The sequence below is a fragment of the Pan troglodytes genome, chromosome 5 (assembly GCF_028858775.2).
Source record: "Pan troglodytes isolate AG18354 chromosome 5, NHGRI_mPanTro3-v2.0_pri, whole genome shotgun sequence".
Taxonomy (NCBI): Eukaryota; Metazoa; Chordata; class Mammalia; order Primates; family Hominidae; genus Pan; species Pan troglodytes.
In genome coordinates this window covers 62,831,122-62,849,482 of record NC_072403.2, presented here as the reverse complement: position 1 = coordinate 62,849,482, position 18,361 = coordinate 62,831,122, and the positions used below count along the sequence as shown (strand labels likewise).

At 37.8% G+C, this 18,361-nt stretch overlaps 1 protein-coding gene and 1 pseudogene across 7 annotated transcripts in view; one reads left to right on the top strand and one right to left on the bottom strand.

Moving 5' to 3' along the window:
• Positions 1-18,361, bottom strand: part of BEND6 (BEN domain containing 6) — a 72,155-nt gene that overhangs the window by 44,604 nt on the left and 9,190 nt on the right. For all 7 annotated transcript variants that reach the window (XR_010157719.1, XM_009451498.4, XM_016955729.3 and 4 more), the window contains exon 2: positions 748-967. Coding sequence is in view for 6 of the 7 variants with exons in the window: in XM_009451498.4 (XP_009449773.1) it covers positions 748-867 (120 nt within the window). In the remaining variant the exon portion in view is untranslated. The remainder of the gene's footprint in view (positions 1-747; positions 968-18,361) is intronic.
• LOC100615863 (oligosaccharyltransferase complex subunit OSTC-like) lies at positions 6,609-7,128 on the top strand (annotated as a pseudogene).

Here is an 18,361-nt window from a genome sequence, read left to right as displayed (position 1 = left end):
AAACCTTAAGAATGTAATATTTATTTAAATAATTAAGAATATATGAAATAAAACACTACATTACAGAGACATACGCAATTATATGTATTACAAAAACACACAAATAAAAAGATACAGAAATAAACATATTGATTGGTTGTCCAAAGTATAGGAGGGGAATGGGAGTGGGGAATTCAGATTTAAAAGGAACAAATGAATAAATAAAAATAGGAAAGGCACCCTGACCAAACCAGTGATAAGGATGGGCCACAAACTGGGGTCTAAAAAGAAAAACAAACAGTATGTCTTAAAGATGAGGCATTCCAATTTCTTCAGTATTTGGGGAGAGGAAAAAATATTTTCTGACAGTTTGCTGATCTTTAATTTCTCAGACTATTAAGGAAAGTTTGAACAATAGAAGCAGGTCAATTGTTGAGTATGTTTCTAACTCAACTGTTCAACATTAAAAAGAGAACATAAGATGGTGCAGTGGCTTATACCTGTAATCCCAGCACTTTGAGAGGCTGACGTGGGAGGATCACTTAAGCCTAGGAATTTGAGACCAGCCTGGGCAACACAGGGAGACCCTGTCTCTACAAAACATTTTTAAAAAGAAAAAGAACATAAGATTATATTTTCTCCATTGAATAAAGAAATGAAAAGAATTAAATAATAGAAGAGGGAGAAGCACTAATAAATTATGAAAGAAACCATGAAATTATGATTGAGCTAGATAACAAAGTTGAGTCAAGGTAACAAAAAACCAACCTGTCCTTTATCCATGTCACTATTTGCATTTTCTGAGTCCATTGTCTCTGTTCTTTTCCTCTTTCCTTTTCTAAAAGCTTGTGTATTGGTAATTTCATCTGTCTGCAAGATCTTCTGCATTTTCTCAATTAGTTATCAAAGGTTTTCTGAAATCCTAGGAGTAGGGAATACCCATGAAGATGATGCTATTCTGGACGTAGCTCAAAAGTTAATGCTTTCCCTTAAAAACAAAAACAAAAACATGACACATAGCATATTCACAACTGTATGTTTCATAATGGTACTAGCCACTCAGATAAACCAGTTTTATTAATGTTTCCTATTCTTTCTTCCACTGATGAATTTAGTACGCATTTTCATTTGATGCAAAAGTCTTCTAATTTCATCAGCATCACAAATATTTTCATATTTTCATGATGTGATATGCAGTGAGTTGTAATTTACAAAATCAAATCTTGTAACACTTTTTCATAAGTTTTTTTCTTGTCAAACAGTTATATTATGAGGAGTCTAAGAAACTAGAAACATCACAAATTTATAAAAACAGTATCACAGAGGACTGACCTTATATATCTTTAGGAAAAAGACGTTAATAATAGATTTCATAAGAACCAAAGACTAAAATATTCCAGGGAAATCAGTAAGAATTTCTTAAAAGGTTTTTTTTCCCCTAAAAGTTCTTAAGTCTTGAAATGCAAGATTTTCCTTGGTGCAAACTGAAGAATTGTGCCATAAGAAATGGGGGAAAAATCTCAAGGGCAATAGTATTTTCATAAAGATTTTAAGGAATAATCATTTATCAAAATCTGATAAAGTAGGCTGGGCATGACGGCTCACACCTGTAATCCCAGCACTTTGGCAGGCCGAGGCGGGAGGATTGCTTGATCCCAGGAGTTCAAGACCAGCCTGGGAAATATGATAAAACCTCATTGCTACAAAAAATACAAAAAAGTTGCTGGGTGTGGTGAGTGATGTTAAATGATGAAATTTAACTTTTGCTATTTACAAATGATGCAGCACGTTAAGTCTTAGCATCCTTACTACTTGCATATATTGGTTTGTTTTCATGAAAAAATATTTAATTATAAATAATAAAACTTTATAGAAAGGACTAAGCTTAGATGTCTTCAAGAAATATGTGGACTGTTGAACAGAAAGTAACATATGCTCCTTACCAAATTACATTGTCACTATTTTAGAAAATATAATTCTTTGCCTATTTTAAGTGAAAGCCATTATGATCTACTCTAAGCATAAAATAATATTTGGATGGTCCTGCCAAAAATGCTTGTTGCGACTCTTCTTTGAAAACTTACTTTAGCCTTTCAAATACATGAATAGTGCTTGAGCTAACACAGGACTATACTGTCAAATCTGACTCACAAATACCAGACAGCTTGCCTAATATCAATCTTTACTAATAATTTCAAAGATAGAAGCACAATCAAGCCACATGCAGTGGCTCACACCTGTAACCCTAGCACTTTGGGAGTCCCAGGCGGGCAGATTGCCTGAGCTGAGAAATTCAAGACCAGCCTAGGCAACATGGTGAAACCCCATCTCTACTAAAATACCAAAAATTAGCCAGGCATGGTGGCTCACGCTTGTAGTTCCAACTACTCTGGAGGCTGAGGCATGAGAATTGCTTGAACCTAGGAGGTGGAAGTTGTAGTGAACTGAGATCATGCCACTGCACTCCAGCCCAGGCGACAAGAGGGAGCCTCTGTCTCCAAAAAAGAAAAAAATCCACAAAAGCAAAAGAAAAAGCAATCAAGAGGCATAGGCAAAGTAGGAAGAGATCCAGGGAATCCCTGCTGGCTTCCTAGCTCCTTCCTTCTCACATCATGCACTCTGTGGTCCACAATAATAGGTGAGGCCTCTAAATTAATTTAGAGGGTTACCTCACACAGTTGAGAATGTTTAAGTTGTGATGCATCTCCATTTTATATTTCAGAGCTGTGTAGCTCGCATGACACTCTCTAGGAAGTTATAAATCCAGATTCTAGGTATGTTTGCAATAAGCAATCCCTAACCAAGGATATACTGTTAACAGCATTCCATAGATACAAACTGTCCTCCTAGTAAATACAAAAGTTTATTTGTGAGAACAGTGTTGACAAACTTTTTCTGCAAAGGGATGGATAGTAAATATTTTAGATACTGCAAGCCAATAGGCCAAATGTAGGATATTATACAGGTATTTACATAGCAAGAGAGAAGACAAATTTTCAAATTTTCAAAACTTCAAAATCTAATAATAGTACAACTTTTTGTAAGCCAAATTTACTAATGAAAAGAATGGAATTAACAAAAACCATCTTGCTTAATTGGGGTTCAGAGTTAGTGTTTCCTATCATCAAAATCAATTGCAAATGTTCATCTGACCTGTAATGAGATTTTACGTATTTCCTCTTTGAAAATGTCTTTTACATTGATAGGTACTGGCATATATTGATATTAATCCATGAAGTTACAATTTTCTTAATTGAGATAAAGTTTACACAACATATAAATTCACCGTTTTAACCATTTAAAAGTGTGTACATCCATTTAAAGTGTACAATTCAATGATTTTTAGGATGTTTATCATATTGCATAACCATCACCAAGAAACTCCATATATCCCAAAATGAGCTTATAATTTTAGTTGAGCATATTAATTTCTTAGAAGACTTTCATATAATTTTATTAGATTCTTCTCTTGATATTTGCCTTTTAGCATGTCATACTTTGAAGACTAATTACTCCCAATTAAAGGTTAGGTGGAAGCGCCTCAAATTGCACAATAAAATGGATTTTGAAATATGGAAATTTGTCTTGTATTTGCATTGAGATCTGAAAGGCAGTGCTGGAACTGTAATTTGAACTTAAAAATATATCCATTACAAATCTGAGTGGGGATGAAGTCTCACATTTTGTTTTAACTTTTGACAATAGGGGAAGTAAATAAAGCAGTTTGACATTACTTACGCATCATCAATTAGTTGTTAAAATGACTTTACTTCAGTGTAAGTTTTGCTGTAAGTGCTTGTCTTGTATATAATTTTGTCTTATGATTTCTTAATCAATTCAGTTAAGAAACATTATTAAGTCTACAGCAAAAGCTTATTTCAAAAGCCATTCAGTGCTCCATAGGCATATGGAACAACAGTCTCATTCACAAAAATTTCAATCTTCGCTCCAGTGCAAATATTTGCAGTAAAACTTTGCCACTGCTAAGCTATCAAAATGTTGGGTAGTAGGGCAAGTCAGAATATTCAACTTCTATTTGAAGTTCCATGAAAAGATTCCTGGAACTGATGATAGTCAAGTCCACAAGAATGAATGTTCACTGTTGACATTATTGGTTCAATAATAAATAATATTTTCAGAAATTGCCAAGGTGATCTTAAAATTTGTATGGAAATGTAAGAGACTTAGAATGGCCAAAACAATCTTGAAGAAGAAGGGTAGTCAAATTTATGGAGGCAGAAAGTAGATAAGTGATTTCTTATGGGTGAGGAGTAGGTTGGGGAGAGGAAATTGGCATAGGGTTTCTTTTAGAGGGGAAAAATGTTTTAAAAATTGAATTGTGGTGATGGTTGCAAAATACTGTGAGTATACAAAAAAAACCCTCCACATTTAATTGTATATTTTATTTTATTTTATTTTAGACAGGGTCTTGCTCTCTCACCCAGGCTGGAGTGCAGTGGCATGATCCTAAGTCACTGCAGCCTTGAACTCCTGGGCTCAAGGGATCCTCTTGCCTCAGTCTCCAGAGTAGCTGGGGCTACAGGCATGCACCACAACACCTGTCTAATTCTTAGTTTTTTTTTTGTTTTTTGTTTTTGTAGAGACAGGGTCTCAGTATGTTGCCCAGGCTGGTCTTGAACTCCTGGCCTCAAGTGATCCTTCTGCTTTGGCCTCCCAAAGCATTAGGATTACAGGTATGAGCCACCATACTTGGTTGAATTGTACACCCTTTTCTTTCTTTTGAGATAGGGTCTTGCTCTGTCACTCAGGCTGGAGTGTAGTGGTGCAATCTTGGCTCACTTCAGCCTTGACCTCCTGGACTCAAGTGATCCTCCCGTCTTGGCTTCCCTAATAGCTGGGACTACAGGCGTGTGCCACTATGCCCAGCTAATTTTTTTATTTTTCGTAGAGATGGGGTCTCACTGTATTGTCTAGGTTGATTTCAAACTCCCGGCTTCAAGTGACCTTCCTGCCTTGGCCTTCCAAATGCTGGGATTACAGGCATGATCCATTGTGTCTGGCTGAATCATATACTTTAAATGGGTCAATTGCTTGGTTTGTGAATGCTGTTTCAATAAAGCTATTTTTTAAAAATACACATAATGGTTCAATTATTTTCTGCAAAGCACCTGCTGATGACTAATAAAATGAATAACCATAGGCTTTAAACACTTTACATTTTCATAAGTCCCGTAAATTTGTCTAATTATTTTTCTGCTCTCTATATATTTGTAACACATCTTAGTAGATTCCACTTCAGGTTGTACTCAATTAGTATTTTCTCAGTTTCTTTGAAACTATTTTTGCCCACAGTTTTTTTTCACAAAGGCTATTTATAGAAACTAATTTGTTAGTCACTCTAAACTCAGCATTTGTTTCTCAAATAAAAAACAACTGAGCAGTAACCTGTTGACTCATTAAGAAACAATAAAAACTGACAGTCACTTGCTTGTTATTTAATTGATTATTGTGCCACTCTCAATGTCCCCAACCCTTTGAGCAACTATCTTTGCTGAAAGGCTAATAGTTGTAAACTACTGCAGTCAAGTATAATTCAATTATTATAATTTCACTATCTGTAAATGGTTTTCCTTCTTGGCTAACAAATGAGCCATATGAAATTTATTTTGGTTGCACTAATTTTCATTTTTTAATTTTTGTGAAGAAATTCTGCTGTGATGAAAAATGAGATAGTCCATTTTAAATTTCCTAATTTTTCTGACTGCTATTTTCCTGTGAGTTGGAAATATTGTGATGAGTGCTTATTTGGCTAATGTTAATATATATGATATTCTTTCAGCACAACTGTAATGTCATTGTATAATAAACATAATCTACCGGTTGCAGTGCTCATGCCTGTAATCCCAGCACTTTGGGAAGCTGAGGCAGGTGGATCACTTAAGGCCAGTAATTCAAGGCCAGCTTGGCCAACATGGTGAAACCCCATCTGTATTAAAAATACAAAAATTAGCCAGGTGTGGTGATGTGCACCTGTAATCCCAGCTACTCAGGAGGCTGAGGCAGGAGAATCGCTTGAACCCAGGAGGCAGAGGTTGCAATGAGCCAAGATTGAGCCACTGCACTCCAGCCTGAGTGACAGAGCAAGACTCTGGCTCAAACAAACAAACCCCACAGTCCTTTGCCACCTAATTTTATAATAAAATAATCTACACTCCATTCTGCCTTAGAAGCACTAACGCGGCTGGGCATGGTGACTCACGCCTGTAATCCCAGCACTTTGGGAGGCTGAGACGGGCAGATCTTGAGGTCAGGAGATCGAGACCATCCTGGCTAACACGGTGAAACATTGTCTCCACTAAAAATACAAAAAATTAGCCGGGCGTGGTGGCGGGCACCTGTAGTCCCAGCTACTCGGGAGGCTGAGGAAGGAGAAAGGTGTGAACCCAGGAGGCAGAACTTGCAGTGAGTCGAGATCGCGCCACTGCACTCCAGCCTGGGTGACAGAGCGAGACTGTGTCTCAAAAAAAAAAAAAAGCACTAACACTAATTTTATCTTTTTTTCTTGTTTGGCATGATTGGCATGCACTGATAATAAAAAATAAATTAAATAATTGTTTCCAGGTGGTATGTGGGGCTTGAGGCTGAGAATGGCCCTTGCTGTCACCAACATGGAGACTTTGTATCGTGTCCTGTTCTTAGTGCTTGAATGTCCCTGAATGTCCCAACCTGAAGCTGAAGAAGCCACCATGACTGCACATGGCGTCGACCATGACTGTGTATGCTCTGGTGCTGGTGTCTTACTTCCTCACCACTGGAGGAATAATTTATGATGTTATTGTTGAACCTGCAAATGTTGGCTCTATGACTGATGAACATAGGCATTAGAGGTCAGTAGCTTTCTTGGCCTACAGAGTAAATGGACAATATATTATGGAAGGACTTGCATCCAGCTTCCTGTTTACAATGGGAGGTTTACGTTTCATAATCCTGGACCAATTGAATGCACAAAATATCCCAAAACTCAATAATTTCTTCTTCTATTCATTAAATTCATGTGTGTCCTATTGAGTTTTTTCACGGCTAGAGTTTTCATGAGAATGAAACTGCTGGGCTATCTGATGGGTTAGAGTGCTTTTGAGAAGAAATAAGTGGATACTGGATTTGCTCCTGTCAATGAAGTTTTAAAGGCTGTACCAATCCTCTAATATGAAATGTGGAAAAGAATGAAGAGCAGCTGTAAAAGAAATACCTAGTGAAAAAACAGGAAGTATATTGGAGCATGGACTAGAATTTCTTCTTAGTATCAAAGAGACAAGTTTATCACAGTATTTTTTTTTCCCTGCTGACCTATTGATATACTAACGATGTTGAGAGGCATTTTCTTCTTAGTTTTTCATTTTTTTAAAGAAAATATACTCCATATCTACAACTATAATATTGAATGAAGTGATTATTTTTTACAACCCCCTTAACATTTTTTGGAGATGACACTTCTGATTTTCAGAAATTAACATAAAATTAGGAAGCAAGATTCCATAGGCTGAGAACTCTGGACAGCTTTACCTAAGGTGCTTTGCCTTTATTTTTTTTTATTTTGTTTTATTATTATTTTTTGAGACAGTTTCGCTTTTGTTGCCCAGGCTGGAATGCAATGGCTCGGTCTCAGCTCCTGCAGCCTCCACCTCCCAGGTTCAAGTGATTCTCCACCTCAGCCTCCCAAGTAGCTGGGATTACAGGCACCCGCCATCATGCCCGACTAATTTTGTATTTTTGTAGGGATGGGGTTTCACCAGGTTGGCCAGGCTGGTCTTGAGCTCCTGACCTCAGGTGATCCACCTGCCTTGGCCTCCCAAACTGCTGGGATTATAGATGTGAGCCACTGTTCCCAGCCTGCTTTGCCTTTAAATAGAGTATGTGATGGTAGATTACTTGAGATATGTATGTAAACTGTTTCCTGAACAATAAGATATATGAAAGGAGCAGAAATAAATAATTTTTCTAATTAAAAATAAAATAAAATAAAATGCCATGGCATGACAATATGCATGCCACTCAAAATGCTGTCAATTATTAAAGCTGCATCACTGTCATTTGTGGTCCACTTAGCAGTACTTTAAAGCAATGAAGTTGTCCCATATGGTCTCTGTCACTACTACTTAACTCTGCTGTCGTAGTATGAAAACAAGCATAGGCAATACATAAACACAATAAGTGTGGTGATGTTCCAATTAGACTTTGTTTATGAACACTGATACTTCAAGTTTATATAGTTTTATATATAATAAAATGTTATGTTGATTTTTAAAAACTTCTTAAATCTGTAAAAAACATTCTTACCTTAAGGCTGTACAATAATAGATGGCAGGCAGATGAACCATAATTTGTGAAAACCTGACCTAAAGATCCATATATTTATCATATTTAAATGGAGTTTAGATGGTATCACCTGCTTTCTTTTATTTCACCTTCATTTCTTTTTCTGGGGGGCAGGCCATCTGCTTTAATTCCTTTTTCTCCATTGACTTACATTACCGCACATATTACCGACAAATTAAAAACAGTACTCTACTCTCCCCTTACCAACAGTTTTGCTTTCCTCAGTTTCAGTTACCTGCAGTGAACTACAGTCTGAAAACATTAAATGGGAAATTCCAGAAATAAATAATCTGTAAGTTTAGGCCGGGTGCAATGGCTTATGCCTGTAATCCCAGCACTTTGGGAGGCTGAGGTGGGCAGATCACTTGAGGCCAGAAGTGCAAGATCAGTCTGGACAACATGGCAAAAGCACATCTCTACAGAAAATACAAAAAGCTAGCTGGGCATGGTGGTGCGCCTGTAGTCCCAGCTACTCAGGAGGCTGAGGTGGGAGGATCACCTGAGCTGGGAAGCTGAGGCTGTGGAGAGCCCTAATTGTGCCACTGCACTCCAGCCTGGGTGGCAGAATGAGACCCTGTCTCAAAAAAAGAAAAAAATTGTAAGTTTAAAAAGAATGCCATCCCAAGTAGCATGATGAGAGCTTGTGCCATACCACTTACCCAGCATGTGAGCTGTCCCTTTGTCCAGCGTATCCACACTGTATACACTAGAGTAGCCTTCTCAGTTATCATCTCACATCATTACCATACTTAGTACAGTAAGATATTTTGAGAGAGAGGAAGACCACATTCACCTTACTTTTATTACAGTATATCATTATAATTGTTTTATATTACTATTAGTTATTGTTATTAATGTTTTACTGTGCCTAATTAATAAATTAAACATTATCATAGGTATGTATAGAAAAAATGTAGTATATATAGAGTTCGGTACAACCCACTGTTTCAGGCATCCACTGGGGTCTTAGAATGCATCCTCCGTGGATAAGGGAGCACTACTTGTACTTGAGAGACACAGTATGCACCCTCTAAGGTCCTACAGCAGATTTATTATTTGATAAAACTAAGTTTCACCAGGTTTAACTGACACGGACCTATTAAGTACTATTTAGTGATGGTAACAGATGTCAGAATCTTACTTCACTGGGGTTGCTGATAATTCAGAATGTGTGGAGAGCTCTTTTCTCCACAGTCAAAAGAAAAGATTGTCTACTCCAGGACGGGTTCTCTCAACATATATCCCACTGTCTCCTTTATGGTTTTATGTTTTGTCAAATGCGTCATCACCACACTTTCAGTAAATCCAGGGCAATAAAGTAGAGACCTTCTGATTGTTCTTTATTTTTCATTTCTTTGTACGTAGATCAATGCTCCACAGAAGAGAGAGAGAGAAATGTCTATCTTATAGGGCCACTAATCCTATCACATCTCTCTCTTTCTTTGTCATGTGAGGACATAGCAAGAAGGCTGCCACCTGTAAGCCAGAAATAGAGATTTCACCAGAAACTGAACCTTGCTGGGCCTGTTCTTGTACTTTCTAACTTACAGAATTGTAAGAAACAAATTTTTGTTGTTTAAGCCACCCAGTCTATGGTATTTGTTATGGCAGCCTGAGCTTACTAATACATTTCTATTGGAAAATGGGGTGTCAGTTTTCTACTGAGAACTTAAGTGCTTAGAGTGCTGTAGAAAGTGACATAATTGAGAAATACATCTTCTTTTTATCTGAAAGGCAGTAATGCTCATTATAAAAGTGAAAGATCACACATAGACAGTGTATGAAATAAAACTGTAAAAGTCTTCCTTTCAATCCTTTTTCCTTTTAAAGTATATAATTAGTTTTCAAGAGTTACACTTTGTTACTTTAAACTTTATTATTCCTGCTAAAATTAATTTAGGCTTGCAAAATCATTAAAAACAAATTAGTTATAAAATTCTTATAAGGAAACATGCGGTGGCTGGGCCCGGTGGCTCACATCTGTAATCCCAGCACTTTGGGAGGCCGAGATGGGTAGACCACTTGAGCTCAGAGGTTCGAGACCAGCCTGGCCAAAGTGGGGAAACTCCATTTCTACTAAAAATACAAAAATTAGTCAGGCCTGGTGGCGCATGACTTTAGTCGCAGCTATTCAGCAAGCTGAGGCAGGAGAATTGCTTGAACCCAGGAAGGGGAGGTTGCGGTGAGCTGAGATCATGTCACTGCACTCCAGCCTGGGTGATAGAGTAAGACTCTGTCTCAAAAAAAAAAAAAAAAAAAAAAAAGAAAGTAAAGTAAAGTAAAAAGAAAACATATGGCAAAAGCTTTATGCGACTGGATTTTTCAAAGATTTCTTGGGTATGATACCAAAGGGCATAGGCAATAAAACAAAAAACAGGAATATTGGACTTCATGCAAATTAAAGTTTTGTGCATCAAAAGTCACTATTAACAGAGTTAAAAAGGCAACCCATAGAATGTGAGAAAATATTTTCAAATCATGAATTTAATGAGATTAATATCCAGAACGCACAGAATTCTTAAAACTTAACAAAAAAATGATTCAAAAATGAGTAAAGGACTTGAATAGACTTTTTTCCATAGAAGATATACAAATGGCCGGCCAATATCACATGAAAAGGTGCTCAGCATCACTAATCATTAGGAAATGCAAATCAAAACTACAAGGAGAAACTACTTCATAGCCATTAGGATGACTACAAACAAAAAAACAAAATCATAAGTATTGGTAAGGATATAGAGGAACTGGAACCCTGTGCACTGTTGGTGGTAATGTAAGATGGTGCAGCCACTGATGGAAAACAGCACGGAACCTTCTAGAAAAATTAAAAATAAAATTACCATATGATCCAGCAATTCTACTCCTGGGTATATACTAAAAAGAATTAAAGCATAGTCTTGAAGAGATACTTGCATACCATGTTCATAGCAGCATTATTCACAATAGCTAAAAGGAGGAAGCAACCCATGTCCATTGAAAGATGAATAAATAAGCAAAATGGGCATATACATATAATGTAATAGTATTCAACCTTTAAAAGGAAGGAAATTCTGATGTTCTATAACATGGATTTACCTTGAGAACATTATGCTAAGTGAAATATTCCAGTTCCAAAAATACCAATATTATATGATTCCATTTACATGAGGTACCAGAATAGTCAAATTCATAGAGACGGAAAGTAGAATGGTGATTGCCAGGGGCTAGAGGAAGTGAGGGAATAGGAACTATTGTTTAATGAGCACAGAGGTTCAGTTTTGTAAGATGAAAAGTATCCTGGAGATGGATGGTAGTGATGGTTGCACAATAATACTAAGGTATTTAATGTTACTGAACCAAACAGTTAAAAATGATTAAAATGGTAAATTTTATGTTATGTGTGTTTTACCACAACAAAAATCTTGGAGAAAAACAAATTAGTTTACAAAAACACAGTTTTTGTATTATCCCTAGTTGTATTAATATTAAACTTTCCCCTGCAGATATGATTTGGTTAAAGAGCAAATCCTCAAGTTTCTTCACAAACACACAATTCACTCAAGACCAACCAGATATAGACATATCAGACCTTATTTAGAATATCTACTTTCCAGTAGATTTCAGGTCAATATTATGTTATAAATTCCATAAACAGGTGATTCAATGTTTATATTAGCTGCCAATTAGCAAATTCAGAAGGAACATTATGAGTATGGCTATATATTAAATACTACCAGTTTCTGATAGGTAGTAAAAAAATTCACTATGTGGCTATCTGCCCCCAATTTATTTATTTATTTACTTACTAAAAGAAAGCATCTTATTAATTCTCTAATAGTTGCAGGAGATGAGATGAAACATGAACACAGCCATGATAACACTTACAATATGTGGTTGGGGCAGCGTGCGGTGGTTCAAGCCTGTAATCCTAGCACTTTGGGAGGCCAAGGTTGGCAGATCACCTGAGTTCAGGAGTTTGTGACAAGCTTGGCCAACATGGTGAAACAAAAATTAGACGGGCATGGTGGCACGTGCCTGTAATCCCAGCTACTGGGGAGGCTGAGGCATAAGAATGGCTTGAACCTGGGAGGCGGAGAGGTTGTAGAGAGCCGAGATCATGCCACTGCACTCCAGCCTGGGTGACAGAGTGAGACTCTGTCTCAAAAAAAGAAAAAAAAAATGTGGTTGGAGGAATAATATAAGCCAAGGGCTTTAAATTTTTTTTGACTGTTACAGTAAAAAATACATTTTGATCTAGAAAATACACACACACATGCAACTAAAACAAAATTTTAAGAAACATATTTACCCTTACTACATGCAATGCACTGTCTCAGTTTCTATTCTGTCTGCTCTATTTTATTTCATTTAAAAAAAGTGCTGGTCATAGCACATTAAACTGATTTCACAACCCATTAATGGATTATAATCCATAGTTTGAAAAACAATGTCCTAAGCAACATCCAAATTATGAAAAACACAGTGTCTCGGAATTAAGACATAGAAAAAGGGGAGTTTTGTAATTAATGGAAGCAAATCAAAACATAAATTCTCAATGCATTTATGTTTAATTTTAACAAATCAATGACACACCTAATGCAGGAATTCAAAAGCCACCTCTGAAATTCTAAAAAAAAAAAGTCACCAAACCTAAGGAAACTAAATTAATATCAAAATGTAATACAGGTGTCTCATCTGCCTTTGTATTTAAATATAAGTTCTCTATTATGAATTCAATTAAAATTTTGAAAGGCAAGTACAGCACTACAATAAAACCTAAGTACTCTTTCATAGGTTTCAAAAGTTTTGGATTGCTTTATACATATATCAGTTTTGAAATGTATAGACATAAAAGATCCCTTATAGTACTCAGGTCAGAATATGAACTGAAGACTCCCCTCTAAATAAATTCAAAAGTGGCGGGAAACTAGTGCCAATACAATTCTAAATAGCCAGTGGCTGGCTTAATGATTTCTATAAAATGGACTACTAGTTTTAGTCCAGCTGCATAGCAAGATAGGGCATGGAGGAAGGAGATGCCTATATTATTTATTTTTAGTTATGTATGTTCTCGAGGAAGACAAATCAAGATCGAAATGGCTGTAAATGATTGGGTGCATTCTGAGCACTCCAACCCTCAGACAGCACTCTGCTGAGCAAAACAAATGCATGGCTTTCTCACCAAAGTGTTCTGACTTCTAGAGGGAAAACTACTGGGTTTTACTAAGGTCCATTAGGCAGCATTTCAACTTACTGTCTGTTTTTACTTCCTTCATTTTCTTTTCTTTTTTTTTTTGAGACAGAGTCTGACTCTGTCTCCCAGGCTGGAGTGCAGTGGCGCCATCTCTGCTCACACAACCTCCGCCTCCTGGGTTCAAGTGATTCTCCTGCCTCAGCCTCCAGAGTAGCTAGGATTACTGGCGCCTGCCACCACGGCCGGCTAATTTTTTGTATTTTTATTAGAGACGGGGTTTCACCGTGTTAGCCAGGATGGTCTTGAGCTCCTGACCTCATGATCCGCCCACCTCAGCCTCCCAAAGTGCTGGGATTACAGGTGTGAGCCACCGCACCTGGCCACTTCCTTCATTTTCAAATGACATAAATATTTTCAGTTTCCAAGTTGTTCTGGCAATATCATGATTAAAAAAATGGTCAGTGTGCTTCGGGATGGTTCGACAATGCTGCCAAACTGTTACGGCATAACTTGGACCGGATTAGAGATTATGTAGGAGCCTAAGAAACATTATGTTTGGGCCAAGTGCAGTGGCTCACACCACTGTGGCTTTGGGAGGCTGAGGTGGGAGGATTGCTTGAGCCCAGGAATTTAAGACCAGCCTGAGCAACATGGTGAGAATCCATTTCTACAAAAAATAAAAAAAAAAATTAGCCAGGCATGGTGGGGCACACCTACAGTCCCAGCTACTGGGGAGGCTGAGGTGGGAGGATCACGAGAGCCCAGGAGTTTGAGGCTGCAGTGAGCTGTGTTCCTGTTGCTGCACTCCAGCCTGGGCGACACAGTGAGACCCTGTCTCAAAAAAAAAAAAAAAAAAAAAAGAAAAGAAAGAAAAAGAAAAGAAGCATTATGCTTGAGGGGGCTATAGACCTGAATCATTTTATATTTTCCATGAAGGGAAAGGAAAGAAAAACATTCTTATCTTTCTGGAGTTTGTGGATTACTTTTACTGAAGCTAATTGAATGAACAAGCAGTGATATCACGTGTTTTCATATGTGTAACCATTATCTACAAAAGAAATTAATTTAGTTCCCTATACTGACCTATATGACATCCTTGGATCTCTCCAATTCTGCCTCCTTCACTTAATAAGAATAAAAACATAGCTAACATTTACTGAATATTTAGTATATATAAGGTGCTATTCTATGCATTTAACCTCTACTAACTCATTTAATCCTCACAGACACCCTCTGTGGTAGGAACAAGTATTATCCACACTTTATAGATGAGGGAGCTGAGGTCCCCAGTGGAACCTGGCAACCACTCCTAGTTGGTAATCCATAAGCAGGCTGAAGAAGGGCTCAAGCCAGAACTTAGCAACTAATCATCAAGTCAGCTTTGTAACAGGTTGTCAATTCCAATAATGAGATTTTTGCTTTTTTCACTTCAAGTAGTCCCTTACAGGGCCCTCCTTGCCTAAGTTTGCCCTGTAGTACCATTCCCACAGAGACTGGAGTCTTGGCTTGTTCATCAGTGTTTATTAGGACTATAGTCCTGGTTAGATGCTAGAGAAGGAGATCCTTTCTTTGGCCCTCCAGATCCTTTCCCTAGCTGTCTCTATTTCACTCTCTGAGTCTGGAGTTTGACCTGTTTGGGCTCCCGAACTCTCTTTTCAGCTGAGTTCAGCCAATGAGTGTCCAGGCATGAGATCAGAGGGAGGGAGGACAGCGAGTCAGGAGAATTTATCCTCCCGGCTCCCTTCCTGTGGGGTCATTTCAGATTTCATGTGCCCCTCTCCTTTCAGGTTGCAATAACCATGCCACCTTTGGTCCAGGGCTGGTAACATTTCCACTATGACTAGCCCTGAGGTACAGCATGATCCCTCATGGTTTCCCTATACTCAGCCCACACTTTCTTAAATAGTCCCTTAGTTAAAGCCTTTTCAAATCATCCTAATTTTAGTGGGCCATCTATTTCTTGCCAGAACTCTGACTGATACAACATGGCAGGGCTCCTCATACCTCCTGATTGCCTGTGTGTCTATTTGTTGCCAGCCAATAGATTCCTTCCGTTGCCAATACTTCCACCTGCTATCTCCCTACGGACATCTGATACTGACAATGTACCTGATCTACACTATTTGTTTGCTGGGTTATTACTGTTCTATTGGGTATGGCTTGTATTTCTAATTTCCATGTTCTGACATGATCCATCCTACCACTGATCAAGCTCTATTTCCAGTGGCAAAGCGGTTTTTCTTTTTGCTCTTTTCTTCATGCATGCTCTTATCTGTATTACTGGATTAATACCCCTAGTATTGCTGGTATCACTGGCTCCACATGTTAGCTTCATCATCTGTACCAGAGTCCCTCTGTTGCTCCTGACCTGGCAAAAGAACCAAGTGCTAAGTGACCCAGGCTTTGTCTTCTCGGAAATTAAACAGTGTGGCTAGCTTACTTTCATGTTGATGTGTTCACGAAGAAGACTATAGCACAGAGGTAATAGCACAGAAATAAGAGGCTGGGAAAAGTGGAAGGCAATCTTCACCTGCTCCACAGTGTCACTTATCCCAATCAATTGTCAATAAAAAGCCTGCAGGCACAGGCAGAACTATCTGAAAATTTGCACAAGAAAGTAAATGCAAAATTCAGAGGGACTCTAAAATTTTCCTGTGGTTCTAGGGCCTCTGAACATTTTCTTCTTGGCTATTATTGTGTTACTACTTGTCCCCCCAATAATTATGTGCCTTTCCTCATATTTATAAAAAAACAGGCCAGGCGCAGTGGCTCACGCCTGTAATCCCAGCACTTTGGGAGGCCGAGGCAGGTGGATCATTTTAGGTCAGGAGTTTGAGACCAGCCTGGCCAACATGGTGAAACTTCATCTCTACTAAATATACAAAAATTAGCCAGGCATGGTGGCAAGTGCCTGTAACCCCAGCTACTCTGGAGGCTGAGGCAGGAGAATTGCCTGAACCCGGAAGATGGAAGTTGCAGTGAGCCGAGATCATGCCATTGCACTCCAGCCTGGGTGACAGAGCAAGACTCGGTCTCAACAAACAAACAAACAAACAAACAAAAAACAAACCACAGGTTCAGAGTTAAGCCTAGAGAGGAGTAAAATCAATTACAAGTTCTATTTTAGGAGGACTATAAGTCATGTGAACTGTTTTTATTTCACATTTTTTTATTAATGTGGAACTTTCTATTCATCTTGAAAGTTGAGAGCAAAATGAGATTATTATGCTTTTTGCTTTAAGTAAATGTATTCTACAACATTAATAACTTTTGGACCAATTTTGTAAATTCACAAAATGTAATATGTAATTCTGATCCAAGAATCAATGCTTATGCATAAAAATCAGGAGTGATTCAACTCTCAAATATTAATCTAATCAATTATAATATGAAAAGATGAGATCATTTCTTTTTGAAATATCTATCCCATTATACACTATGTTAATATCACATATGTATATATATAAATTTTTTTGTGTGTGTGACAGGATCTCGCTTTGTCACAGAGACTGGAGAGCAGCAGCGCTATCAAGGCTTACTGCAGCCTTGAACTTCTAGGCTCAAGAGATCCTCTGATTTTATAATGCATTTTTCTCTCTCACTGAAAATCCTAGCTCCTAACAACATCAACATATCTATTTGCTAAATAATATTTCTAAACAGTTTTTTGACACAAGTCCTGGTGTTACAGGTATGAGCCACCATGCCTGGCCTAATATCATATGATAATGAAATAACTGGTTACCATTCACCATTATCTCCATTAACTTTGTAATTTTATACTATCAAAAGTTAAGGTCTAAATATAATTAATGTGCTGAGTCACATATTTTAGATAATTTACTTAATAAATCATCTTAAGTGGAGTTCCCGTCTTACCTGTTACCAATCATTTCTCTCCTTACTCTGATATTTTTTCTTACCACCTTGAAGCAACATTAAAATTAAAAAAAAACAAATGATCAGCTACATTACAAATTTTATCAAGTTATTTCCCTATCCCTATGAAGGTCATTTAGAAAAATACATTTATTATATATTTATGAGTGAAAGTGCTATCAATAAACTCGTAATCAAAATGAAAAGGAATGTAAAAGGCCATCTTCTCTCAGTGTATTGGCATATGTGGGTGTGGTTAGCCATAGGGCAAGTCAGAACTAAGAAACCAGTTAAGGATGGAGAATGCAAGTGTTGATCAAAGAAGAAAGCTCAAGGAAATGGGATGAATCTCTTTAAGCCAGCTGAGGCCCAGGAAGCTATATTTAAGCAAGGATGGATAGATGGGTAGAGTGAGATCAAAGTATGCAACCTAACGTCGAGGTTCAGAAGTGTCAAAGACTGAGAAGAGGCCAGGTGAGGAGGCTCACACCTGTAATCCCAATACTTGGGAGACAGAGGTGGGAGGATTGCTTGAAGCCAAGAATTACCAGCCTGAGTAACATAATGAGACTTCGTCTACTAAAAATAAAATAAATTAGCCAGGTATGGTGGTGCCTGCTTGTAGTCTCAGCTACTTGGGAGGTTATGCCAGGAGGATTGCTTGAGCCTGGGAGATGGAGGCTACAGTAAGCTATGATCAGGCCACTGCACTCCAGCGTGGGCAACAGGGCAAGCCCCCATCTCAAAAAAAAAAAAAAAGACAAAAAGACAGAGGAACAGGGGACTTAGCAGGGATGGCATTTGGGGACAGTGTTGTCAGTCTTTGATTTTATGGTAGAGAAGTTGTTAGAATAGTCAGCAGGACACAGAACCTTGGGCAAATGTACATCCTGTTCACAGAAAGAGGGAAAGACTAAACTTGTCCTTCTGTGAAAAGATAGAAAGCTTAGTGAGATACTCTTTTTTATTGGTAGAGGTACAGTTTTGCTATGT